General features: G+C 40.8%; 2 protein-coding genes across 2 annotated transcripts in view; one reads left to right on the forward strand and one right to left on the reverse strand.

Moving 5' to 3' along the window:
* The first annotated feature begins 14 nt into the window (after positions 1-14).
* On the forward strand, positions 15-6,773 carry commd8 (COMM domain containing 8). The gene is made up of 5 exons (XM_084381233.1): positions 15-118; positions 1,050-1,205; positions 2,049-2,201; positions 2,931-3,086; positions 6,555-6,773. The coding sequence occupies exons 1-5, from the start codon at positions 74-76 to the stop codon at positions 6,573-6,575; spliced, it is 531 nt and encodes a 176-aa protein (XP_084237359.1). The 5' UTR covers positions 15-73; the 3' UTR covers positions 6,576-6,773.
* A 1,601-nt stretch (positions 6,774-8,374) lies between these two features.
* Positions 8,375-26,977, reverse strand: part of gabrb1 (gamma-aminobutyric acid type A receptor subunit beta1) — a 65,155-nt gene continuing 46,552 nt past the window's right edge. The window contains exons 8-10 of the mRNA XM_084381232.1: positions 25,470-25,723; positions 13,986-14,428; positions 8,375-9,935 (exon numbers count right to left, since the gene is read on the reverse strand). Coding sequence (XP_084237358.1) covers positions 14,087-14,428; positions 25,470-25,723 — 596 coding nt within the window. The 3' untranslated portion in view covers positions 8,375-9,935; positions 13,986-14,086. The remainder of the gene's footprint in view (positions 9,936-13,985; positions 14,429-25,469; positions 25,724-26,977) is intronic.

Raw genomic sequence — 26,977 nt, forward strand, 5'->3', positions numbered from 1 at the left:
ATGTGGACGCAGCTGATGCGACCACGTGACTCCCGTCAGCTGATCAGCGCGGCAGGCGGAAACAAACGGAGCCATGGTGGACACACTGAGCAGGCTGCCCGTCACAGACTGTGTCAAAGTAAGTACCGAGTGTTCTGTTCGTGTGCCGCGGTGCTGATGGAGCTGTCCGAGTGTCTCACGGGACAGCGGGTCCGCTTACAGCTCCGACCGAGAGTCCTGCTCGGTCCATCGTTCAGTGAGCCTGCAGAAAGTGTCGGGATCCGTTAATATTTATTGTCATGGTGAGACATAATGTGGAGGTAGAAAGACAGAATGATGTCTTTTGTATCTAAATGTTTGACTTTAACCCAAACTTATGACTTTCATCTCATAATGTTTGATCTCATAATTATGACTCACCGTGGGGATATTTATTACTTTAGCTTAATGTTCATCTGATCTCTCTCCTTACTCACTCACTCCTGCAGCAGGTGACCACAGACAGTGTGCAGCAGCAGCAGCAGCAGCAGGAGGCTGACTGTTCATCCACAGCTGGACATGTCACGTTTTAATGAACATAGGTTCATAGTTTGTTTCCTGCTGTTACTCCTTTTGAGTGTTCTGAGTGAGAAGAGTCCATCCTTTGTTCAAAGCGTGCCAGGCAACTAAGTAGTTTTAGCATCACTTTAACATTTTAACATTCGACCAGATTATGCAAACTGAATCTTTTATTTCACATAGTTACACCTACAGTATGTTCTCTCCAGCTCAGTTTGTCTTTAGAAGATCCAGGTTGTCCAGAGTGTGCCACCAAAGTAAATTATGAAATTTGATTGAAAAAATTGAAAATACATCTCAAGAAGCAATTATAAATGGTTTAATTTAAATGTCACTTTGTATTATGCATAACAAAAACTCAAATTAAAATGAGCATTAAACATATCATAACTTATTCAAGAAAAAAGAATGTAAATAACATCTGTTATATGATATACATTTCCAGGGTCGAGCTTTAAAAGGAGTAAAAAAAAAATCAGATTTTGTTTTTGACTTCTTGTTGTTCGTGTCAGCTGTGTCACAGGGTGGTGGATGGACTGTGTGGGCGGCAGCGTCCTTCCAGGGGAGATTACGGTTCCATTTGGAGTCCAGAGGAGTGGCTGGACCTGCTCAACTCCCTGACTGCCGTCTGCCGCCTGGCGGTGGGGAACAACAGCTTGGATGAAGAGGTGAGTCAGCAGCTCTTTCGCTCTGAGACTCTGCAATATCGCCAAACCGAAGGCTCGCTTCTATCCTTTCGTGTGTTCACACTGAACAAAGCAGCGCCGGCATAAAGCCAGTGAAGACTCGGTCTGTAGGGCTGACCATCGCTGTGACTTTTCCATATAAGTTGCCAGAGACAGTAACTACAACAATTTGATAGTGGAAACTGTTGAAAACATTTTGAGTCAGTTATTTGCTCGAAATCACATCAGATGATCATCACCAGTCATAGGTGATCATAGAGTCATAGGACAGACAGGATGACAGACGGGATGACAGACAGGATGACAGACACTTTTCCGAGTATAAATTCAGCCTTTTATCCTCATATAAGTTACCAAAGACACTATCAGTTACCACATTACTGTTGTTTGGTCCTGTAACGTTGCTTTAGGCGTTGAAGTGTGGGTCATTTTTTTTTATTTGACGAGTGAAGGATCTGTTTAGTTGTCAGACTGTGAGCACCATCAGACCGACACACCCCTGCTCTGCACTGCCAGCTTTTCCATTCACACAGACTCGCCTCTGCTGCGGCTCTGATACTACCTCCGCCAGCTGATCAGAGGCGGAACAAAACTGTCCCCTTTCCGCATCTGTAACTTTCACTTTCTATATTGTTAAGATTTTTTAAAATGTTTTAAAATGCTGAGTTTTGTCGCATCGGTATGTATAATATCTATTCATACAGCATGCAGTCTGTGTGAAGGAGGCAGGTGTTTTTACTCTCGGCTGTAGCCATGAAACGGCAGGGTGCATGGTGGCTGCTCTTGGGTCAGAACCTCAGTTCTCCTCCTGCTGGCTGTGTGCAGGTTCTGGCCGGGCTGTCGGGGGCGGGCAGCAGCCATGCAGAGGCCGTGCTGAGTGCGCTGAGAGTCCGACGAGAGGAGATCCGCCGCTCTCTGCTGGACAGAACCAACTCCATCTCCTCTGCTACTCTGCAGGACTTTGACTGGCAGCTTAAGGTCACTTGATGCTTTATTCTTTAGTGTTTAATTGGCTTTACTTATTGTTGGTTGGACTGCAGCGGCGGGACCAGCCCTGTTTGTTCATGACTGATCGAGTAGTGTTCATGGCCTTTTTACATTTATTAACTAAATTTGATGATCTGGAATTAAGATTACAGATAACAACTTCATTTTTTTTTTGTCGTAAATTGTGTCAAATTTTTATTCAAGATATATATGGCGTCATTTTAACTACTCAAAGCGATGACGTCATCCTGGCTAGTCAAAACAACAGTTAGAGATATCTGTGATTGAGTTTTGAATGGTCAAAACTCAATTGCAGATATCAAAACAGATATCAAATGTCATTTTGACTATTGTGCATGTCATTGCTCATCCGAAGCTTCCCATTTGATACTCATAGTATAGCATTTTGCAGAAGGACCTGCGACAAACCTTGGATGGTCTGGAGACACTGGTCTCTTGCTCTGGAGTAACCTGAGCTGGAAATGTTGGGTTTTGCAGCCCATTGAATTAATTAATCTATTTCTCACTGAAAGCTGCTATCATGCATTAAAAACCATACTCTGACATTGTAGTAAAAAGGCTTGCCATAGTAAATCTATGTTTGTCCAAACGCCAGTGTTGGGTATTGTGAAACGCTGTCTCCGCTGCTCCCGTACTGCTGCTATGTCTAAATTTCACCTCTTCTACTTCCTGTTCCTGTCTCCCATCCTCTCCCTGCAGGTAGCTCTGTCCAGTGATAAGATCTCGTCTCTCCACACTCCTCTGCTCAGTCTCAGTCTGGATGTGAAAGAGAACAGTGCCCTGCGGACTTTCACCATGGAGATGAACAGAGAGGAGTTGAACACACTTGTCAGCTCACTAGAGGCTGCTAATAAGGTAGACACACACTAAATACTCCCGCAGAATGAGATTTGGCTAGTTCTCATGAATTTAGAATTTAGTGTGCAAATTAACCCTGTTTAATAAGTTTGAGTTAGTTACTGAGTGGATTAGTGTATTAACATTAACATACTAATATTTTGAAATGATATTTTTTGGTTCAAGTTTTCAGACATTATTAATAGTGTTGGTTTTCTGTAGCTGATCAAGTAGCTAAAAGATCTTTGAACTCCACCACAGTGTTAAAGAGAGGATTAAAATGGATGCAGCAGCTGGTGTGTTACGCTAATGTAGCTGCTAGCCGGAGCCTCAAACTGAGTGTGGAACTGTATTTAGAATAATGGAAATGAGTCATATATTCAAGAGCACCATCATCTGGATTATCATTGTTCTTTGGGCTTCCCCTGGTAAGTCCAAGTTGAACATCACAACACTATGAACTCTGGGTGATTCCCTCAGGCATAGTCTGTAAAAATGTGGATTTACAGAGAGTTACTATAAAGGGCTCAAAACGTCTGAGAGGACTCTATGTTATTGTCATAGTATTTATTTTAGATCAAAAGTGTGATCTAACTCTCTGCTCTTCAGTTTGTGCAGAGCCTTCAGAGGAACTGCTCTATCCACATTCTTTAATAACATTGCACCTTGATATAACTTCTGTCACATTATGCCACATTGTGAATTGAATTAAATGAAATACAGCATTAGACCATGATAAAACAATGGACAGATGATGCAAGTGTGACACACATCATATTTCATTGAGGCTGCTTTAAAATGAGGCTTTCAGAGCATGGATGTCTCAACTCCTCTCTCCTTGTGTCCCCTCCTTGTCTCGCCCAGAGGCGAGTGAGTCTGTGAGGGTGGACATGGGGCTGGGCCATAATCTCCAGCATCAACCAACACTGACTCATTTGATGTCCATTAGGGACATTTATTTCTGCTGACATCACCCAGCTCTCTCTGGAGCTACAAAAGGCTTTTCTCCAAAATATTTACTCACGTTTAGCTTCAGGCTTTTAATTTTAAATTAAACTGTATGAGTCTATGAGTTTTAGTAATCTCCTGCTACCCTGCGTGCAGATTAAGTGGCCCTTGAAGAGGGCCCTGGCCAAAGTTGAGAACCTCTGTGTTAGACCAAGGGTCAAGGTTGATTCAGCCAAGGGAAACAAAGGCAATTTAAAATAATTACTAATTAGGTAGCTGACAACAATTAAATTAATGAAAGATAAGCTCTGATTAGCGTTTAGTAAAACTAGGTTTGAAAAGAGTAAATCCAGATTTAACATTAAGCAGAGCTCTGTTGCACTATTAAAAATGAATCTCTTCTTAGTAAAGTGCAGTTTATTTATGTAAACCAAAGTTAAACAGAGTTTGATCAATGTGGAGATTCTACCCAAATTCAAATAAATATAATAATTAAATAAACAGGCAGACATGCAACCTAGTAAGTATAAAGGATGGAAAAACATTAACTTTCAGCTGCTCTTAATTTCTTAATGATGTTCGTTACATCATGCTGTTTTTTTGTTGTGTTCCTGCTGGTTAAAGCTCAACATCTATTAATATTTTGCTGCTTCATAATAAAAGCTTGTAAATGTCAACTTGACATAGGACATTTATTGTGAAGAATTTACAGGAAATTAAATGTGTGTTTAACTGTATCAGTGGATCTTTGTTAGTGCAGATTCATGGATCATACATCAGGGAGGAAGAGTGTTTCCAGCCGCTGCTCTGACCGCTGTCACAGCCATGGAGCAGCCCGCTACTTTTAAATGTCTTCTACTCAACACAAGTGCTCTTTAGTTTTACACACACCTTTTAAGCGGGTAGCCCTGTTGTAATGGAGATATAAATCCCAACTGCAGTCAAACTGAGTCAAGCCAAGGTAGCACATGTGGAAATGTCCTATCAGTCCAGTCTTCCTGTTCCACTCCAGATTTACTGAACTGGTGTCTTGATAAATTCATTTTATTCCAGTTACTTGATTAGTTTGATCGGTTCATTATAAAAAGACGTTAACAGTGAAACCTCCTCAAGTGTAAGTTTAAAGTGAATGTTGGATCACAGTTTAAATTGGCTTTGGTGCAACAGAATTAATTTAATCTAGCTTTAGAGAAAGAATAAACAGGTTTAAAGAGAAGTTTAAATATAATATTTCTTAATTGTAAGATAGTTTTAAAGTTTGGTGCAACATAATTTAAATTTAAACTATGATTTTATTCTGTTGGTGCAACCTGGCCTTCAGGTATTAGAATGTAAAGGAGAAACACAGCCACCATGTTCCACAGAAGACAAACACTAGGTGGTGGCATTGCTCCAGTGTAGAGCCAGAGCTCTGCAGTATAATAAAGGTGTATAGAAATGAATGTGTGATATTGTTAGCTTCATGTCAAACACCGTGACTGTACAGCTGCACTAAAATAACTATAGTATGCTTTAAATCAAATTATTACAGCTTTTACAGTATTCTGACCTTTTTTTTTTTAAGTTTAACTGTCTAATAAAGCAGAAAAAACTGTGCAGTGTACAGTGTCCAGCTCTTTTAGGATATTACTGTTTATTTAAAAAGGGAGAAACTCATATTTGGTGAGCGTTTTTTAAGATTTCTGACATTTGACATACCATCACCTTATACAGTTGTGTCCTTATTGACACATCCAGCAGCCTCAGAGCAACATTAGCATTCATTTCATGTCATGTTTGTGTCCACCTGATGAATGTAAGTCCAATTTAACGTACCTCTCCTTTTAGCTCAGTGATTGGTCGCTGCCAACTCCTGAGAGAAATATCTGCTTCTTTCGCTCCTTAATGCTCCACTATGTTCTATCTGCTGTTTGGTGCTAAGCAGGTTCTGGTTTTATTGGATCTTTTTCACCCGAGACAGCAGCCTGCTGCTGCTGTAGTAGTACGGCATAAAACCAAAACCATAAAGCAGTAGACGTGCAGTGATGGTCGATCAGCTGATGAGCTGACAAGAACTCTGTGAGCTCATCACTACGAGTTTCCCATTACATGGTCACTTGATTTGTTTCTAATATAAAATATTAAGTGGTGCAGCTTTAAATATCCTCACTGTTAAATTAAAACAAAGAGATTAAAAGATGTTATAAGGCTCTGAGTCATTCAATCAAAAAATAATGGTACAGGCCTTCACAATAAAGGTCCATTTTTGCAGCATTTTACAGACTTTAAACACATGTTATTTTATTTCTGCCACTGGGGGTCTCTCAGTCAAAACAGTACAGAAGATACATGCAGGCTGGGATCATAGGAGCTGTTGTTTTTAATGTTAAACAACCTCCACTGCTGATGATGATCCATCTGATGTGACTCAGGCACAAATGTCTAACCATCTGCAAACAATTAAGTTCTGACCTCCGTTTTGTTCTGCTGCTTTTGTGTGAGCAGTAAATCTTCACTTTATCAGTCAAATGAGATGCTGTTGGTGTTTCTGTCATGCAGGTGGTGCTGCAGTTGAAGTGATGGACAGACTGTGCAGCACTGATCTCAGTCGAGCCGACAACGAGTGGATGGATGTCTTTTTCATACATAATGATGATTTGATGAGTTCTGTCATTTGTAATTCAGTCATGTTTATGTGCAGTTGAACACAATGTTTTGTTTTTGTAACGCGTTGTTGTAACATGAACATGTCAAAGTAAACATTTATTTGCTTTTTCATTGCTTGTGTTCATTTTTACAAGAGCTTGTTCAGTGTTGGGCCTGTAAAAACTGTTATGGGCAGGTAAATATTATTATAATAAACTCCTTTTAGTGCAATTTGGTCAGTTTCTACCTACCAAATGTTAGTTTAATGTACCTCTCCCCTAAGAGGTAATACTTAATGTTTGGTAATCAGACTTTTCTTTAACAATTTGCTTCATTCTGGCTCTTTATAAACGTAAAGGTGACATCACGATGACGCTGTCCGCCTGTTTTATAAAGTAAATGGGGCAAATTAAAAATCAGAAGCCTCCGATTCTACCTGTGTGGAGCTGCAGAGACATGACTGTTCTGTTCAGTGCACTGCAGCCAAACCAATAAATCAACTGCCTGATAATACTCACTGATTATTCACATTATACACTCCACACATTTTACATGTTTTGTTTACAAGTCTTGAGGGTGCTACTGCATATGTGAAAAAAACATTAGCGTACAGCTGTTTGTGGCTCCAGAGGAAGCTGCATGTAATCTAATAAATTGTCTCCAGTGATGTCATTCAGTAGCTTTGTAAGTTGCATTGTGGGTAATGTAGTCACTGGGTTTTGAAAAGGAAGAAGAATGTGTGGAATAGAAAAGGTGCTTTCTCTGGATCTGCTGTATGATTTCGATCATTTGTTTTCAAACTGTACTGGACTGCCTTTCAAAGCCCAACGCCTACATTACCCACAATGCATCTTAGCCACTGAATGACTGAGATTGTCACTGGAGGCAATTTATCAGATTACACGAAGCTTCCTCTGGAGCCACAGAAGGCTTTAAGATCCCTTTTTTCCACATGTGCAGTGTTACTCCCTAAGACCTATAAACACACCTTAATGTGTTAAACTGGTGGTTGCCCTATGAGTTTCTTACAAAGTGAGTCATATGAGTACCAGTCATATTCTTCAACTGCAGCTCAGCAAGGAAACGCAAGGGAAATTACTCAGAAAAACTAACTTTAGAAGATCCCCACTATTTGATTGCCTCAAACTGCTAAAACCGTATATAACTTAAGATTGACTTTGGACTATACGTTTTCACAGAATGAGTACTGTGTTTGGAGTTTGTCCCCCATGGCTTACATTGGAAGCACATTAAGAATGGATTTTTGAATGGCTGGTATGATCAGGAGGAACAATTACAGCAAGATAAACGTGTTTCATGTCAGCATTGTAAGACAGAGCCACTGTTTGCAGCCATCTTCACTTCGGTTATAAATAACTGAGAACTAAAATAATTCGATCTTAGAGAAGGCAGAGAGGTCACAGTGTGGTGACATTTGTGTCCAGGCTGCGGCCTTCCAGTCGATTAGACAGCCGACCGTGATTAACGATGAGAATGGCACAACTGCTGACAGACACAGTCATGCTAAATGTGCTAATGGCATTCGTCTTCACTCCAGAGCTTCACGTTAATCATGACAATGCGCACTGCTGTCAACAGCAGACATGATAACTGGACTAATGGCATTCTCCTCCAGCCAGAGCAGTTTCACTCCAGACCTTCAGTCTCTATAAAGACAATGGTCCTGCAAGTCAGCAGTGTGCAGCTGGATATAAACGAGGCAGAGTCAGGGCTGAATCAAAGTGATTGTAGTTAAAGAATTTGTGCATTTTTCTGTTCTCAGTGAAATGATCTCACGGTAGGCAAGAATTAATACACTTTTCCTAGCTGGACTGAGTCAGTCAAAAACTACATGCACACATACATTTAATGCAGTGAGAATGTCAAACAGCCGGCTGTGGCACATTGTGATGCTGTTCAGACTCGATACCAACATCCGTCCTGAGTGATCCGATCACAAGTGCACAGCTCTAAGTACACCCCCAAGAAGCACTGAGGACGCCTTTGAGATCCGATCACTCAGACCACAATCAGAGGTGGCAACAAAACCACGTGTTTTTAATGAGACTTCGGGACATTTTCATCAGTGTTTGGGACAACAAAACCAGGTATTTAAGCCAAAACATGATATTTTCCAAACCCTAACTAATTGTGATTGTGCCCCAAACCTAACCAGACCATAAGCACAGCGTCGTCACAACAAACAGAGAATTTGACCGAAGTAAGCCGAAAGCTGAAACATAAAGAAATGTAAAGTTCAACATATTCATGGTTTGCAGAAATATACATTGCAAGATTTGGTTGCATATCATGATATACCTATAACTTAAGCACATATTGAATGGCATAATAAAAACTGGCTGTATTACCTCTGTTTGTTAGATACAGAACCCTGCATTTAATGTTATCTTGATGAGGTTCATATCATCATGGCTGGAGCAGTGTGGTAGGGAGCCTGTGGGGCCACATCACTTTGTAAGGCCCCTATTATCAACCCATTGGCCATCTTCAGTGTGTTTATTGGTTTTGAGGAACAAAAATAACAAAACAAAATAAAACATACTTAGATAGTCTGATACATATTTTCTGATACGCCGGCAAAAATACACTATATATGGTATAGATGTCAGCATTTTATTTAAACTCTATTCTTTGAAGTCTCTATAAGTTGACACAAATAAATATTTTGTGTTTTCTCCCTTTCACATGCATCCATATGCTCCCTCTCACTCTGTTTCTCTCTCTGTGACAGCCACACATACAAACAAACACAAAGACTGTTCCTGCTCAGTGTCTTTATGTTGGCCTGTAAACAAGCAGAAAGACACACACACACACGCAAACACACCCACACCCCATTCCCCTTGAGAGCACATATAGAGCATGAGAGAAAATTGTACAGTAATTTTACACAATAAGAGTCCAAAACATGTCCTCCCCCTCCACAGCCTGTGGGCAAACCAGTTGTTCAGGACGTCCATTAGCTCGTCCGTCCACAGAAAAACATGTGTCCATCTGCTCTGGGTCCTTTGTTGTGAAGAAAGCCAAGTTATTTTTTTATTTTTTTTATTTTTTCACCTCCTGTTCGTCCGCACTGCTGCGCCCAGAAACAGCAACACTGACAGCATGGAAACCTGCCTCGCAGGAGATTTTTTCAGCATTGAATTCAAAAGATTGTCATCGTAATGCTGGAATGTCTTACTACACTCTATGCTTCGATAATGGTACTTTAGAGCCTCAGAAGAGATTGTAAAGAGTCCACTTCTGTTTCTGGTTCTCCTTGTTCTTCTTAATCTAAAAAAAGTACAAGATGATTTGTTTTAAATTCTACTCACTAGATAGAAGATAAGTTAAACCCTGTGAAAATATCGAGATTCTTGGTAAAGGCACAATATTCAGCCATGAGGAAAGAGCACACTGCTACTATTGTGTCCTGTCTGGTTTTGTTGTTTTTTTGTTTAAAGCCCTGATAAGACAAGCAGTTCACATCTGTCCTAACCATTTAGTTACCATCACTATACTGTAACAGTTCATCTGCATCTGGGGAATCACAGAGAAAGAAATAACAAATTACTTTAACCAGTTAGATGTCGTATTTGATTATTCTTATCTTTGACAGTACTTCCAATCTGTAAAGCTATTCGGGGCGGTTGGAACGTTCAAAGAGACAGGTTTTAAAGGAAAGGTTTCCAAAGACTAACAATGGGAAGAAACAACTTGATTTTGTCCATAATCTGCATCACAGTCAGTTTGTAGCAATATGTTCTCACTCCCAACTTGTCAAATTCGGCAGCTTGGTCAGTGGCCGTAAGTTTCAAACTACACCATCAGTGTCAGTTTTGGACGTGAAGGGGTATGTGGTCAAGTTTGCAACAATATGTCATATACAACGTTCAGTTACACTTTCAAAAGTAAGTGTGCTGAATGCTTCCAACTTTATTAATGTTGTCAAATAGTCACGGTGTGGTTGGGTTCACGCAAAACAAAAGAAAAGAAAACTGCTTGGTAAGGGTTAGGCAAAATGAAGTACTTGGTTAGGTTAGTAAGAGATAATTCTTTGGGTTTAAATAACTCACATAGTTAAGTAATGTAAGTGATGTAACTCACATCACGTTACATTTGTGACGTAACTAACTTTACATACATGACATCACTTATGCTACTTACGTACGTTCACTTACTTACGTTCCAAAAATTAAAAACAAACCACTCGTGTCACATACAAGATGCAAACTCCGGTCTCTGGAGGGAACATGTTCTAAAAAACCCATTTAACCACCCCATCCACCTCCTGACATGGACTTTCTCGCTCTTTATACAACTGCACTGGAGCATCACTTCAAGAAGTGAAGCATCAAACTTTGAAGCCTAGGACTATTGACCAGGCTGTTGTATTTGATGTATCGGGACTGAGAACAGGCTGTTTGTTGACAACATGTCTGATCACCTGACTGCTAAGTGTTTGTTGACCCGTTGCAAGTTTGTTGCTGTGTTCAAAGATTGCAGCAATTACTTTGAGAATTAAACTGAGAAAATGGTCCAGGTTGGAATCAACCTGAATTATCCTTTAAGAGAATTCGACTATGAACATTCAGACTGTGTACAAACACACTCAATGACCTATGACCAAAATAGAAAGCCTGCCACAACAAAAGAAGTTATCCTTAAACTAAACCCGAAGTTACCATACAAAGGATGATACAAACACATGACGGGCTCTTTCTTACGCACGGCGCAGAACGGCGCACAGCACAAGTGTCATTACTAGTTTCAGACCAACGCAGTTTTCACGCCCAGTGCCATGTTGTGTAAATAGCAAATGTACTTGTGCCCACCTTGTGGTCTTAAAATGATGTGTGGTCAGGCGCAGCGATGGCACATTGCTGTCTTGACGCAGCAGAAAGTGGCTGCGCTGTAGACCAACCAAAAGCTGGTCTAAGCTGTTCTTCCTGCTATCTAAAGGACGCATTATTCAGATGCGCCTACACAGGTGGGTTCAAAACGTGCATACACTCTCTTAATGATTAGAGAGTCTGCTTTTAAACATGAACATGTGTGCAGTAATGTCCCTCTAACAAATATCATGGCACATTTAGCAAAACTCAACACATCAAAAGACATTTTGATGTGTTGAAGACCACAGAATATTAATTAACATAAAATACTGATGGAATCTGTCGGCGAGTCAGTAGTTTTAATTGATCAATGAAGTTTATCCGCTCTTCTTCATGCACAAATGAGCACATTAAGGCATACATTCACATACTGCTCCTGCTGCTGGAGGATCCCTGCAAGTAACGAAATGTATACTTTCCTCATTAAAGATGTATTTCACCCGCCTGCATCCCAACCGCTGATTGATCAGAATACTTTTTATGACCCCTCCAGCCTGATCCATGGACTGGGATCCGCAATCACTATCACTATCACCTCGCACACAGAGGTAGGCACAGCAGCGCTTCTTGTCCTCAGTCAAATATCAGTGTATTTTTACATATGCAGGCAAAAATAGTTATGGATGGGACAGATGATTGTGAGACAGTGGAGGCAGAGTGTCGAGCAGCAGCGGACCATATCCCTCAGCAAAGACAAGAGCCATTGTTAAATTGCTCATCTCCAGGTCCTGGAGCACCTGGCTCTTATAGGGAATGGGGGATGACGCTCTGATCAATTTAATTTATGTTACGCCCAGAACAAACCCATGTCTAATTCAGGGTCTCAGGACAACCCATGAGCACCTTACTTTTCACCCAGATTACCTGCTGTTTAACTAGCAAACGGGAGTTGGACATGCCCTAAAAGTACTTGTGCCATTCGCTTTAGACCAGGTGCCTTAGATCGTTTAAATAGGGTCTCATGTGCCTCAATCTACCTGTGGGGGTGTGATAGCAGACTACCACAAAGGGTGCCTCTCCTGTCAATGGTAAACTGCTATAAATGTTTAGGCTAAAAATCCCTAGAAATTAGACCAAAACTGAACAATTTTGCATGTCAATACTTAAGCTCAATGTCAAGTAAAGTGTCAATGCAGGAAGTCGGTTGTAAATAATAGAGCTTAAAATCTTTACATGCCCATGTAGGGTGCTCAACTTTCATGCAATTAACAATCACATTTTATTAACTGTAACCACGATCTTTCCCTAACCAAAATACAAGGGGCACAGATGCAGCTTGACATGTATACATGTATAACCTAGCTGTTTTACTGGCGCTGGAGGAAATTCAAACTTGGGTCTTCACAACTGATCTGTAGCCCTGACTACATCAGCCTTGATAATAAACTGAAAGGCAATGCACTGGAAAATACATTAGAGTAACACTGACCTCGCAATTCCCGCTTAATTTACCACATTGAGGTGGATGAAGCTATATGCAATTCTGACAGTTATGAACAGTATAACTTTACGTATCTGACATCTGACAACTTTCAATAATCTGTAACACCAGGTGTGTCAACACCAGCAGCGTGTTTTATCAGGGCTTGACATTTTTAATATGATTTCGAAAGTGGTGACATCATTTGTCATTTTTTACCTGATTTCTTTTGAAGAAAATTACATTGTACATGCTCACAGACATTGTGAGAATATGATACGTACAAATTTGACTACATTGTTTTTCAGAAATTAGTGGAGTTCCAATTAACATCGGTCCTGTACTTACCTTAAATGCAATGATTGTTCAAAAGCATACAGTATAATGATTATAGTACAGAGTGGCTCAGTAGAGCCATGCAAAGCTTTTTTTTTTTTTTTTTTTTACAGAAATGAAAGGAAAATGAGTTTGGTTTACAGTGCAAAAGGATTTCAACACAATTATACAACCTCAGTCAGAGCACTGAGCTTAAACCAACTAAAAATTACCTTATCATGATAGAATTCAACCAAACGTCTTCTGTTAATACACTGAATGAGCTTTAGTCACAAGCTCATGTAAAAACTGTTTCAGTTATCTACTTGTTTTGCACTGGGCTTCCTTTTCTCTTGTTTTTTGAAGTTATAAGCAAATAAAAGTTGTGTTCCATTCACATGCAAGAAGTAAGATAAAAGAAGGTAAGAAAAGAAAGATAGACCAAAGGAAAGATCATTGCCCTTAATGTTGGAGTCACCAAAGACTTTTTGGCAAGTTTGGGCAAATACCATACAGTACCATACCTTTACTGTCTTTATTTTCATATTATTTATCTATATCTATTTTGTATGGATGAGTACAGCAAAAGTGATAGGATCTTTAATAAAGTATACCTCTGTTTTATATATATATATTTATATATTATATATTAAATTGTATTTACATTGAAAAGACATCCAGTACTTCTCATTCCAAAACAGGATTTATACAAACCGACTGAATGATCCTCTATTTCCATCGCTGTACAAGACCTAGGTAGTTTTTCTAACATATCAGGAGCAGTGGTGAAGCCACACAGGCTTGCCACTGCCATCCTAGTGGACATAGTAAAGCCAGTAGACCAGGTTGAAGAAGGTGAAAGCAATTGGGAAGACAACACGGGACCACTTGTCTATGGCGTTGACATCCGTGAGGTCGGGGATCTTGACTTTGAGCTGCGAGGCCCTTCTCCGCAAGCGGCCCTTCTTGTGGCCCATTGGCCGGTCGATGGCCGGTCGTCCGTACAGGTCTCGGCTGGTCATCGGCTTGCGGTATTGTATGCTAGCGCTATCGTAGGAGAACATGGTAGCACGAGGGTCATTGAGAGCACCCATCATATCGGCTCCACCCATCTCACTGGTTAGGTTGGTTAGGAGAATGTTGCCATGTGCATCAACCTGAGGAAGGAGGCCAGCAGATGTCATTAACTGATCAAACTCAAATAAACAGCAAAGTCAAAGGCTTGATCCCTAACAACAAGCAGCATCCAGGATCAACAGTGTGGACTGCCCATAGGGATCTTCCTTTTTTAGACAGTTTTGAAGGAGGAATATAATGTTTGCTCAGAGGAGTTGGAAATCCATCAATACCTTAGAGCAACTGGAGGTATAACAAAACTCCAGTTGTCACAATGCTTAAAAAGAAGTGTATGTCCAATCATCTAGAAGCATCCCAACCCTTATCAACTCATTGAATAAGACTGGAGTCCCTAGTGACCCTAAGTATAGGCTGGTAAATAAACCTGCGCCCAATATTTACATGTTTGGGTTTGTAAATGATTCATATTTGCCAAAAGTTTTGGAACCTTTCCAGTTGATCGCCTCAGATAGCAGCTGCGACACAGCTGCGGCACAGCTGCAATGGCTGCAACGTAATGTTTTTGCCACTGACAGGCTTAAGTTGCTATTCCAAGTATCTGACAACATTACATAGTTGATTCCTAAAAGATAGACGTTTTCGTTAAATAATGAGATCGTTTTGTAACCAGAAACACAAGTCTTACTCTGAAATCAAACGAGAGGTGATTTGTTGCAGGAAGGCAATGGTGGAAACATGGGTCAGAGGGGGAGGGTGCTGCACACTCTTGATTCACTTCCAGCATCAATGCTACGGCTACTGTAGGCCCCTCTGGAACACTGACTGCTAAGCTCCTGCAGACCATGATGGTCTATAAGTGATATCTTTGGTCAAATTAACTATCAATCTCTACCGATCTTAGGTCACTGATATCATCAGTCAAAGAGGAGTTTAAAAAATCCATTGATGGTGTAAAATACTGCACATGTGGCATTATTTATGTGACTGACATTCTTTACATCACCTGTCAGGCTCTGAATATATTTGAGATACATGGCCTTAGTTCCTATGTGGACATGGATTAAGGAGTTATTTTTGAACAAGTTTGCTTGGGTTGTTTTCTTGTTTCTCATGTTGCCACCCCACTTGTCTTATTCTTGGCTTGGAGCAATCTTGTCAAGAGTCGTGATGTATGAACTACAGACGTTTGTGTAAGTTTAGGTTGGTTTAGGTTCATGTATAAAAGTAAACCACAAGGCGTTTCATGCCTTCAGCCAGAGCATTTCATATTGATCGTTGATGCGTTCACTTACAAGTGTTTGAATACAGAAAAGACTACTCTCTCCTGTGGTCAATCCTCTGTTTTTCAGGTGCTGAAAGGAAGAGTGCACACTCCCAGTACCTCCCCAGAAACCTGGGTAGAGAAGTGGGACCTGAAGGCCTGAGACATGGTGGGTTTCACGGCAGGGTACTGAGTTGAACTAAACAAGAGAACTTGGGAGGAGTGTCTTTCTGGTGAGAAAAATCCCACTGTGATTCTCAGAATTACAACTTATTAGGTTATTATTGGTTGATTCTGATGAAAGACTAGGGTGGAATATAAAAAAGATTCAGTGTAACAGACATGTTACTAGGGCAGGTCTGGGACCACAAAGTTGTGAACAATTGGATGTCTGGGTGGTAAAATGTGAATTTCTCCATGGGGGTAGACAGTTAAGTGAGCTAAAAGAGGAACAAGGATAAAGAGATGGTAGATCAAGCTAAATATGATGCAATGTCATAAAGGGGTATAAGACAGTATACACCCTTAAGGGCAGTTTGGAAGGCATATGGTGAATGGCTACCATAAGCAAAACAGATGGAAAGAAAATCATAGGCAGGGCTTGTGAAATCTAATCAGTCTATGCAGTGTGTTCAATTCCCAGATGCAGACTTGGACTCAGTTCCACCAACAGGCCCTCAATGTCTTCAACAAGGAATGCAGGTGACCTCAATCCCAAACACCGTTCCTGACAGCCAAAGTCTGTCCAGTCCAGCGCTCTCAAATACAGCTTTGTATTCATCACTTCCTTCATCACCACCAACACCATCTTCCCTCACCATGTCCTCAGTGGCACCACCTTCCTATACTCCAGTGCCAGTTTCTGTGGCAACACCAATGCATTGCAGCCAACTGCCAAAGACCAGTACTCCTGTGGGAGCAGGCAATGCTTTGAATGACAGCCAGATACTACAAAAGATTCAGGACAGTATCAATAGCATACGACAATGTTAGCTGATGCTCCAGAGAGACGGGGGAGAGCAGGTGGTGATTCATCACGCTCCTGACAGTTTGCTGCAGCTGCCATTGGTGGAGGTCACAGACGGATATGGAGGAAGTAAGTCTTCCACAAGTGACTGAGATGGGGGAGAAGAATATGGAGCTCAACTTTGAGTATAAGTTAGACAATTCAAGCCAACCACAAAGTCAAACTTTTGCGGGGCTCCAAATGGGCTTGAAATTGAGTCTTGTTGTAGCAGAATGGCCTGCAGGTGACAATAATTATAACTGGGGTCAAGGCAGTCACTTCAGAGCTGTGATTGAGGCTCTGTTGGCCATGATGAATGCCAGATTCAAGCGCAGAATGGATTTGGGGAAAACTGATGCTTTCAAACAATTGTCTAGTAGTGTCTAGTAGTTGATTATCTGACTCAGTTGACTAAAGCCTTTGAAGACAACAGCAGAATACCGTGCTCACAGCCTGATGATAACAGTGCTATTCCTATAAGCCAATGGGAAGCACACCTGAGCGGCAGATTTTTTTCATGACAGCATGATGTGGAGAAACATGCGGAAAAGACAATGAAGGACAAGCAGAAAAAGAAAAAAAAGAAGAAAGAACATGTTAAAGACAAGCGCCTGCTGGCTCACCTCCAAGTTTATGAGGAATGGTAACGTGGAGGTAAAAGACGTGGCAGATGACGAGGACAAGGAGGAAGATGGGGACGGGGCAGAGGATACCATGATGGTTGCTTTAATTGTGGAGCATTTAGTCATTGGGCCAGAGATTGTCCACAACAAAAGATGGGAAACAAGAGTGCTGATTGGCTAGTAGTCGAACTGGAGTCCTTATGTTATGTTGACATTGACACATACAAAGTGATGCCCAAGCAAATGTCGCAGGTCAACCTATCAACTTTTTGGTGGATTCTGGGGCAACAGAATCAGTAATCAAATCAATCAAAAGTTGACGATGATATGCACAATACCTTTAAGCATTGCTTTCTCCTCTCATCCTGCTCCCCAATTAATGTATTGGGTCGCAACCTTGTATGTGCTTTGGGACTCACTTTGGCTGCCAGTAATTTAGGAATAGAAATTGTTAGACATAAGCAAGAGATACCACAGTTAGTGCCGTACAGGTCAGAGGGGTTGGTGTATGTTTATCAGTGGAGGCTCACATCCACAGGGCCAGGTTCTATTATTAGATATTTGTTGCAACAGGCTCAAACCTATGCACAGCCACAGCAGGCTGACACACATACACAGACAGGGACCCCAATGACAGAGTCTGCACTGTACTTATGATTCATCAGGGCCAGATGTTGAATATGAGTTGTTGTGGTTTAAAGAGGGCCAAGAAGGTGATGTTCTGGGAACAGATTGAATGTTTTGGAATTATGAGTGTTGTGTGCTGTATGAGTAACAATCCCAGATGAGTTGCAACAGGCATTTTTCCATGTTCACGATTCCAGTCCGCATGTTTTACTAGGTAAAGCTCCTAATATACAGTGGTGGGCCATGGGACCATGGATCAGGCAGTGTAGAGAGGACCACTGGTGGCAGGTTACAGACATATCTTCTATTGCCCAGAACTTAATGCCTATAAGTGGCGCTTTGAGACACTTTTTCTTGCAAAGAGAAGTATACAATTAGTGCCAGAAAACAAATTAACATAAACATATTTTTGTTTAGACATGAAGCCAGAAGCAGTGCAAGGAATAACACCAGTCTTTGAAGCATTGTTAAAAGCTAACTTTTTTGTTCTCTGTGAAACCTCACACAGTGCGCACACCTATATTTTAGATTAGAGATGCTGGCCAGCCAGAGGGATGGAGATTTGTTCAAGTCAGGCAGGCAGTAAGTTCAGCAGTGCATGTTCAAGCACCTAACGTCCCTAATTTGCATACTATGTTGTCACAAGTTCCACCGACGAGTAAATGTTTTTCAGTTGTTGATTTGGCTAACGCGTTCTACAGTACCCCAGTGCAAAAGGATTCTCAGTACTCTTTCAAAGGGAAAACTTGGACCTGGACTTGTCTCCCTATGGGTTTTTGCAAGAGTCCTGCAACTTGTAATGCTGCGTTAAGAAATCATTTGGAAAGTCTGATATTACCCGGCGAAAGCGTGTTATTGCAGTATGTGGATGACTTAATGATTTGTTCTCTGTCAAAGCAGGCCTGTGAACAGATACAAATCATTGTTGCAACATTTAGCAGACAGTCACAAAGTGAGTCTTCGTAAAAACAGTGGGTTCAGTAAGAATTGACCTTTTTAGGACATGTGATCACAGCAGAGGTCAAACCCCTCTCCCTAACGTATAGCTGCTATCCAAGAGATTCCCAGACCAATCACTAAAAAACAAGTTTTGTTCTTTTTAGGGATAACATACTGTAGAAAGGACGATCCCTCATTATGTGGAAATGGAGGCTCCACTATCTAGTATTGTGCATGGTAAGGGGTTGACTGCACAGTCACACTTTATTTTAGAGCACACTAATAAGATGCAATGAGCCTTACTTTTTGTCAAATTAAACAACAACTAGAAATAATATGGTCTATATTAGATAGTAATCAAAGAGAGTTAAAAGCTAAGTACACTAATAAAAGTTAATAATCCATAATTTGTACCAAGTAAGGCAAAAACTAGAAATGCTATGATCTTTATTAGATAGTAAACAAAGACAGTGATAAGCTAAGTACACTAATAACGCATAAAAATCCATAATTTGTATTAAATTAGGCAAAACCTAGAAATATGTTCTTTATTAGAAAATTTTAAAAACTGATAATGGTCAGTCAAAGAACAGAGCTCAGAGGACGATGCATTTATTTGGGCTTTATTCAATATAGTTTCACTTTATTACAGGGTAATTTGTAGCTAATTAAAACCTTGTTAGACCCTGATTAGACATTCTTAGGGGTTGATTGGTGACACATTAGAAGAAAATCAATAAAGCAGAGAACATTATGACTTATGTCCTACCTGTGGGACCCTTATAAGCTATTCTTAGAGGTTAATTAGTGACATATTACAAGAAAATAGTACTCTAAAATAAAGCAGAGAACATTTTATGTTCTAACTGTTTGGTGGTTGTACAATTATACACTTGTGAAAGGGAAAGGCTAAACAAGCTAACTGCATGTGTGAGAACCGTGCCTGTTTCAATTATCTCTTTGCTGTTGGCTGCTCCTGCTGCAAGCTAACGCTAACGGCTAGATTCCAACAGATACGTGTCTGGTCCGGCTCCGCTCTGTCACGGCTCCACCACGGCTCCACCACGGCAGCGGAGCTGATAGGTTTCACTCTAGTCTATGTGTTTACTTCCACTGGCTCCGCTGCGTTGCGTATCTGCTCCGTCCCAGCTCCGGACTGCCGAAGTTGGGACAGAGCAGATACGCAGGACTTCTATTTCTGCCGGAGCACAACGCAGCAATTCAGCCAAATTCAGCACAGAGCAGACAGGAAGTCACACACCGAAACAACAACATAACACTCCGTGTTGACGCCAACACAAAAATCTCAAAAAAGAAACAAATACAAGCACTTCTTCTAATCCTTTTGTTGGGAACACTTTGTGTTTTTGTGTTTATAACACATAACTGCGGTCACACGTGATTATGTAATTATTGCGGGAACTCCTTGGTCTCGCAACTCCAGCTGTCCGGCAGTGCTGCGCTGGACTCAAAACGCAGCTGTTGGGGATTGCCAGACGACGGATGATGGAGCAAAACCGTACCGGTGCTGGAACCTAATGGACATGCATCCTGTGGAATCTTAGGGTAAGCTAATGACACGGTAGGTGTCATGGTGGAATAAAACGGACTCTGTCAGACAATTAGATATACAACAGTAATATAATAAGATAACAACAGAGGATGACATAGGCCTGTGTAAATATGACAGACCGACTGGCAAAGTGGACGTAATTATGTTCTGCTTTCCTCGTGGATTTAGCTACAAAAACATTTAATGTCATTGCAGATCAACCTGCAAATGAGATGATGGAGACTGACCCCGACCCAGATATTAGCCTGAGCCCACAGTCACTGCACACTGCTAGCCAAAGTAAGCGGGAGCGCACTGCAAGCTGCTGAGAAGACAGCCCACCAGGCTGGAGACCTCACACACTGAGGATGGGACAGTTGATGATTTATCCTGTTGCCACCTTTTAAAACTACATGTTGCTGGAAATGTTTGTCAGAAGTATAGAATTATACTCGCTGATCCACCTCTAGAAAGTAATAGGGGTCCAACAGTTAGGTAATAAGATGTTCTCTGCTTTATTTTAGAGTCAGATTTTCTTGTAATGTGTCACTATTACCACTTTTCCACCAAAATTAGCTTAGGTCTACATCGGTTTTTTAAACACAGATCAACCGACTAAAAATCGTGTATTGACCCCATTCCCTCTTCCTGCAGGTAACAGTAACAGAAGAGAAAACTGGGCTCCACCTCTAACACTGTGTCCGGTAATATAGTTCTTGGATAGATGCATCCAAATTCCTTTTCTATTTACTTGCCACCACAGGATGTTGACAACATGTCTGATAACGCCTCATCACTACGCACACAGAATTTAGTGTGTTCATCCGGGTCTTATGTTTAGATCATAGCCGAGCCAAGCCGAGGTGAAAGAAAAATGTGTCTACTGGTGGGTGTAAATGCAGAGTTTACCCACTCCTAGTATTTAGGTGTATGGTTTATAATGAGGATTTTAAATATCTATATTATTTCTAGGTTTTGCCTAATTTAATACAAATTCTGATTTTTTTATGTTTTAATAGCGTACTTAGCCTGTAACTGTCTTAGTTTACTATCTAATAAAGACCATAGTATTTATAGTTTTTGCCTTATTTGGTACAAATGATGGCTTGATATGTCTTTATTAGATTACTCAGCATATAACAGTGTATGTTAACTGTCTAATATAGATCATATTATTTCTATTGTTTTTGTCAAATTTGACAAAAAGTACAGCTTGTTACATCTTATTAGTGTACAATAAAGAGCGACTGACTGTGCATCAAAGGGTGACCTGGACTGAGGAAACTTCAAAATCTTTTGTTGACTTAAAAATAGCTTTGCAGTCATCACTGACTTTGGGACTACCAGACATGACTCAACCATTTACACAGAGTGTTGAAGAGAAGAATGGCTATATGACATCAGTGTTGCTTCAAGAGCATGGAGACAAACAAAGACCAGCAGCGTTTTTTTCTTCTAAATTAGATGCAGTGGTAGCTGGACTTTCTAGGTGTCTTAGGGCAGCAGCAAAGAAAGCTGTACCTGCCCATTGAGATTTAATAGGGTATTAATATTGCTTGAACAGAAAACTGCTAATTTATCAGCTGCAAGGTGGTTGAGATAGAATACTGCGTTGTTGGAGATGGCTAATATTACAGTGAAACGTTGCACTGTTCTAAATCCTGCTACCCTTCTTCCCACAGCTGAGGAAGGAGAACCACACGATGGTGTGGCAGCCATAACTGAAGTTTGCTCCCCTAGACCAGACCTGCAAGATACACCATTCCCCAGCGCTGAATTGGCATTGTTTGTTGACGGATCAGTCTCACATGACTCAGCCAAAGGCATGGTTTTGGCAGGTTTTGCAGTCGTTACGCTGCATGATACTATAATAGCAGAGCCACTGCCAGCTAACTTTTCTTTTCAGTAAATATATATATATATATTATGCTTGGGGGGTTTCTTTCGATTATGGATTTATTTGGAAAAACAGGAAGTTTCTTACATCAAGCAAGCCAACTGCATAACCTAAGCTAATGGCTGATTTTTTAGAGGCTATCCTATTACCCAAACAGATTGCTATTTGCAAATGTGACACTCATACTAAAAATGTATATCCTGTTTCACAGGGTAATGCTAAAGCAGAAGCAGCAGCCAAAAGAGCAGCCAGGCTACCTCTTGTGTCACCACAGCTTGCTTCCATGTCACAAAATGTTGACGCCAACAAGACCATGCATCAAAAGGGCAGATGCAAGCAGACATAGAAAGGTGTTGGTTTACTAAGGGTTTCTCAACCTACGCTCAAAATTATTGTTGGAAATGCCTTGTATGTGCTACACATAACATTGGCAGAGGCTTCACACCCACCATCTGGTTCACACCCACCATCTGGTATGCCTTTTGACCATTTACAGATGGACTTCATTGAGTTTACATTGAGTGAAGGTAACAAGTACTGTCTTTTAGTGGTGGATATGTTTAGGAAATGGGTGGAAGTGTTTCCGGTGTCCAAGGTGGACGCTTATGCTGTTGCCAAGTTAAGTAATATAATTCTGAAATGGGGCCTTCCACAGAAAATTGGCAATTATAATGGACAACACTTTGTAAATGCTGCTCTAAAGGCAGTAGTTGAGTATAAAACACATTGTTCATATTCATAGCCAGCACCGGGGTAAACAAGAAGGTCTTAGTTAGACTATAGCACTTCCTCTAGATCTAATGTATATGGGAGGAAGGATTAGAAGTAAATGTGGAGTCCTTCCTTGGTCTTTTTGAAAGTGTTTGGTAGGCCTTCAAATATGGGGATAAGGCCCCAAAGAAGGAACAATTGCCCAGTGCTTTGTGGTATTCAGACAGGTAAAAAATGCTTTACCATGAGAGGTTGTAGGTCAACTACACAGCTTGAAGCCAGGTTACTTCGGAAGGAAAGGTTGGAAATCTCCCAGGTGGATGGGACCTTACCAAGTTCTCCTGACCACAGCATATGCAGTAAAGCTCACAGAGAGAGCTACTTGAATACATGCCAGCTACTGTAAGAATATTCCAGATCCACAAGACGATCCTTCTTCTTCAACTATCCCACAAGCAACCACGCTCCAAAATGATGTCATCTAGGCCCTGGCACCTATTTAGATGGTGTGGGTGTAGCCTAGCTGAATCAGTCTGCTTCTTGCTAGCTGGCAGCATAATGGTGGTGCTCCCTATTTACTGGTTTCTACAAGAAACTATGTCATTATTATTTATGCTAATGTTTTTACATTGATGTTTTTCTTGTGCAGGTATTTTCACTTGAAGTGAGCAGCAAATGCTCAAAAGGGTGGAGTGTAGTGTGGAAATATTGCTGATATGACATTCTTTATGTGAATGACATTCTTTACATCACCTGTCAGGCCCTGAATGCTTGAGACACATAGCCTTGGTTCCTATATGGACCTGGGTAAAGAGTTATTTAAGTTAAGATTGTTTTTGGTTGTTTTCTTGTTTCTTATGTTACCACCCCCCTTGTCTTATTATTGGCTTGGAGCCACAGAAGGTAATCTTGTCAAGAGTGGTGATGTATAAACTAGAGGTGTTTCTTTAAGTTTAGGTTGTGTGCATGTATACAAGTATACCAAGAGGAGGCGGTTCATGTCTTCGCTTGTGTGTGGTGAAATGAGACATTTACATTTAATGGATTATTTATCACTTCAATAAACAGGAACCATCATCATCTCATTAGATGTAGAAAAAGCTTGTGACAGATTAAAGTGGTCATTCCTCATATCCACAATGTAGAAAAATGGCTTTGGATAATCATTTATTTACTTGGTTAAAATCATATACACTGCAGCTACAACACCTGCATCAAAGGAATCACCAAATGCACATCGTAGTATAAGTCTTTATGCCGATGACATATAGTTCTTCCTACAAGACCCTCTGTCATTGCTATAACTATTAAACTCATAGAAACATACTCCAACATCTCCAATTAATCCATAAAATAGCATAAAGCTTCTATTCCTCCACTGCATAGTAACAGCTGGGATGTGGCAGCCCAAACACCACCGATCCCTTTATGAACAATTCACATCACATATTTGGACATTAATATCTCCCCCAGGCTGTCAGAGTTGTTCGGTCTCAACTTCACCCCACTCCTTAAAACAATAACTAAATAACCTCCTCCGCTGGTTGAACCATCCACACTCAATCATGAGCAGAATAGGGACCATTAAAATGACAATACTCCCTAAAATAGACTCTTTTCACAGTGATTCCAACTCAACCCGCCCTCTCCTGGTTCAACACACCAGTTGAAAACAAACTTTTCTCTGTGACTGTGTGTGGTATATGATGGTTGTAATGTTATTTCTGGTTGTTACTGATGTTGTTGTATGCTGTTTTGTTCTTTAAAAGGCAACTCACAGGTGCAATTACTGTGTAAATGCTTGTTACAGTGAAAATCCAATAAACAAGTTAAAAAAAATAAAATTAACATTTTTAAAAAAAGAGTTGGAGAGAGGAGTTTGGAATCTACATAGAGGAACTACCAGCAAGAATTTGTTTCCAATGTTATGGCTGACTAATTGATTATGGCAACAATTGTAACAACTCAGCTTCTGAAATTTCAGAACCAGGCTTCTCCTTGAACAAGACTTGTGTTTCTGGTTACAAAAATTATCCTAGTGGACGTAACTATAATGGTCGGAGTTGCCCTAAAAGGTTACGTTGCAGTCATTGCAGCCGTGTCACGAGGCAATCTACTGGAAGGATTCCAAAACTTTTTTCATTATTAACTGCTACTTCAGTAGTCGGTTTTCAATTGAGGTGATTTGCCAGGTTGAATAGCCATCTTTCACTCAATGAGCTTCATGCAAGAACCAATCATATTAGCACTTACAGGTAAGATATATAAGATTTTCTTTTTACTCGTCATTTTGTCAATGAAACTTGCAACAACAATGGCTCAACAGCACCTGAGGGCCAAATGTTGGCTTGGTGTCATTAACAAAACGCCATGGAAAATGTTTATAGCATATATATATATACACACACACACACACATACACACACACATTTGTTTATATATATATATATATATATATATATACACACACACACACACACACACACACACACACACATATCTCACCTGCACTTTGTTGCTCTCCAGTCTGCTCTTATTCTCGTTATTTGACTTGGCTGCCTTTTCTGCCACCTTCTTTTGCAGGTGAGGACCCCGACCAAAAAAGATATAGTTGACGAAAGCGTACTCCAGCAAAGCCAGAAAGACAAAGACAAAGCAACCCATGAGGTAAATGTCGATGGCCTTCACGTAGGGGATTTTGGGTAGAGTCTCTCTAAGGTGGGTATTGATGGTGGTCATGGTCAGCACCGTGGTAATACCTGCAGACAAGCAGATGTAGAGGGTGGGGACAGTTAGAAGGAGATCTACCAGCAACACTGCATACTGAGGGAACACAAAGAGTTTTGCTTTCAAAACAATGCCAATAACCATGACAAACATCGTAAACATAGTTCCAATACAGAGAAAGCAACTGATGTGCAACACAGATAGTTTATAGCTATTGCAAGTTTTTAACTCTTGTCCGTAGATGGGCTTTTCCATGTACAACATAATTTAAAACATACAGTTTTTAATGGTCAACATGCTAAACACAGAGTCTGCATCTCCCTGTTTTACCAGAGCCTTGGGTTCTGTCATGCAAATAATAATACATCAGCAACGCTGACATAGAATTGCGTCGCCCTGGTAGTCCACTGGATAAGAGGGAGGGAGAACAGTGGGACCCACGCCTACAGCCGAGTTCCTGATCAAGGCTGTCCTCCCCCTGGGTGTCTGGGTAGTTCGACTCCACAACCAGAGGGAGGGAGTTGTGGGCCAGGATGAATTCTGTTTAATCACACCACAAACGAGACAAGATTTGCCGTCATGCTATTTCTTAACTGTATGTTTCGTGTTCCGTAAAAAAACAGCCAGTGGCAGAGCTTATGCAGCATATAGTGAGCCATTGCTCCACCGGTAAACACACCAGCACTTAAGCTGTCATAGCAGTAGTGTCTCTGGGCTCGTTAGGTAGGGCTACCGCCGGGCTGTCCTGCTGCTGCTCCGCCACCCAGCCTGTCCACTTTGCCTAATATGCTCAGAGACACTGCAGCTGTGTGTTTATATGACGTTAGCTAACATTAGCTGTGATAGCTCATAGACAGCTGACAATAGCTAACATGAGACCTTATTCCAGCAGAGCTCCGCCAGAACAGAATAACTTCCTGTTTGGGTGTTTGAAGCAAACTCCTGGAAGCAAGTCCCATATGCTAGGGTCAGGGTGGACCTCAGGTCTACATGAGTGAAATTCGACATTAGTATGCAGGTATGCACATCACACCTCCTCTCCACGCCAAAGCAGTGACAGCAAGTTTAAACTGAAAACCAGTGACATGGAAAAAATGCTGAAAGTAGAAAAAATCCTGTCACTGAAAATATATAGACATGAAAAAAAATCATAACATTTTCATTGAAAAACAAATCCCCCCGAAATATAAATATATCATAAAACAACTTTTAATGTCTGTGTTTAATTTTTCAATGTAATGTTTCTTGTATGAGTTCAGGTTTTGCTTTCAATAACACATTTTATT

Source organism: Pagrus pagrus (assembly GCF_965226575.1).
Source record: "Pagrus pagrus genome assembly, chromosome: 18".
NCBI lineage: Eukaryota > Metazoa > Chordata > Actinopteri > Spariformes > Sparidae > Pagrus > Pagrus pagrus.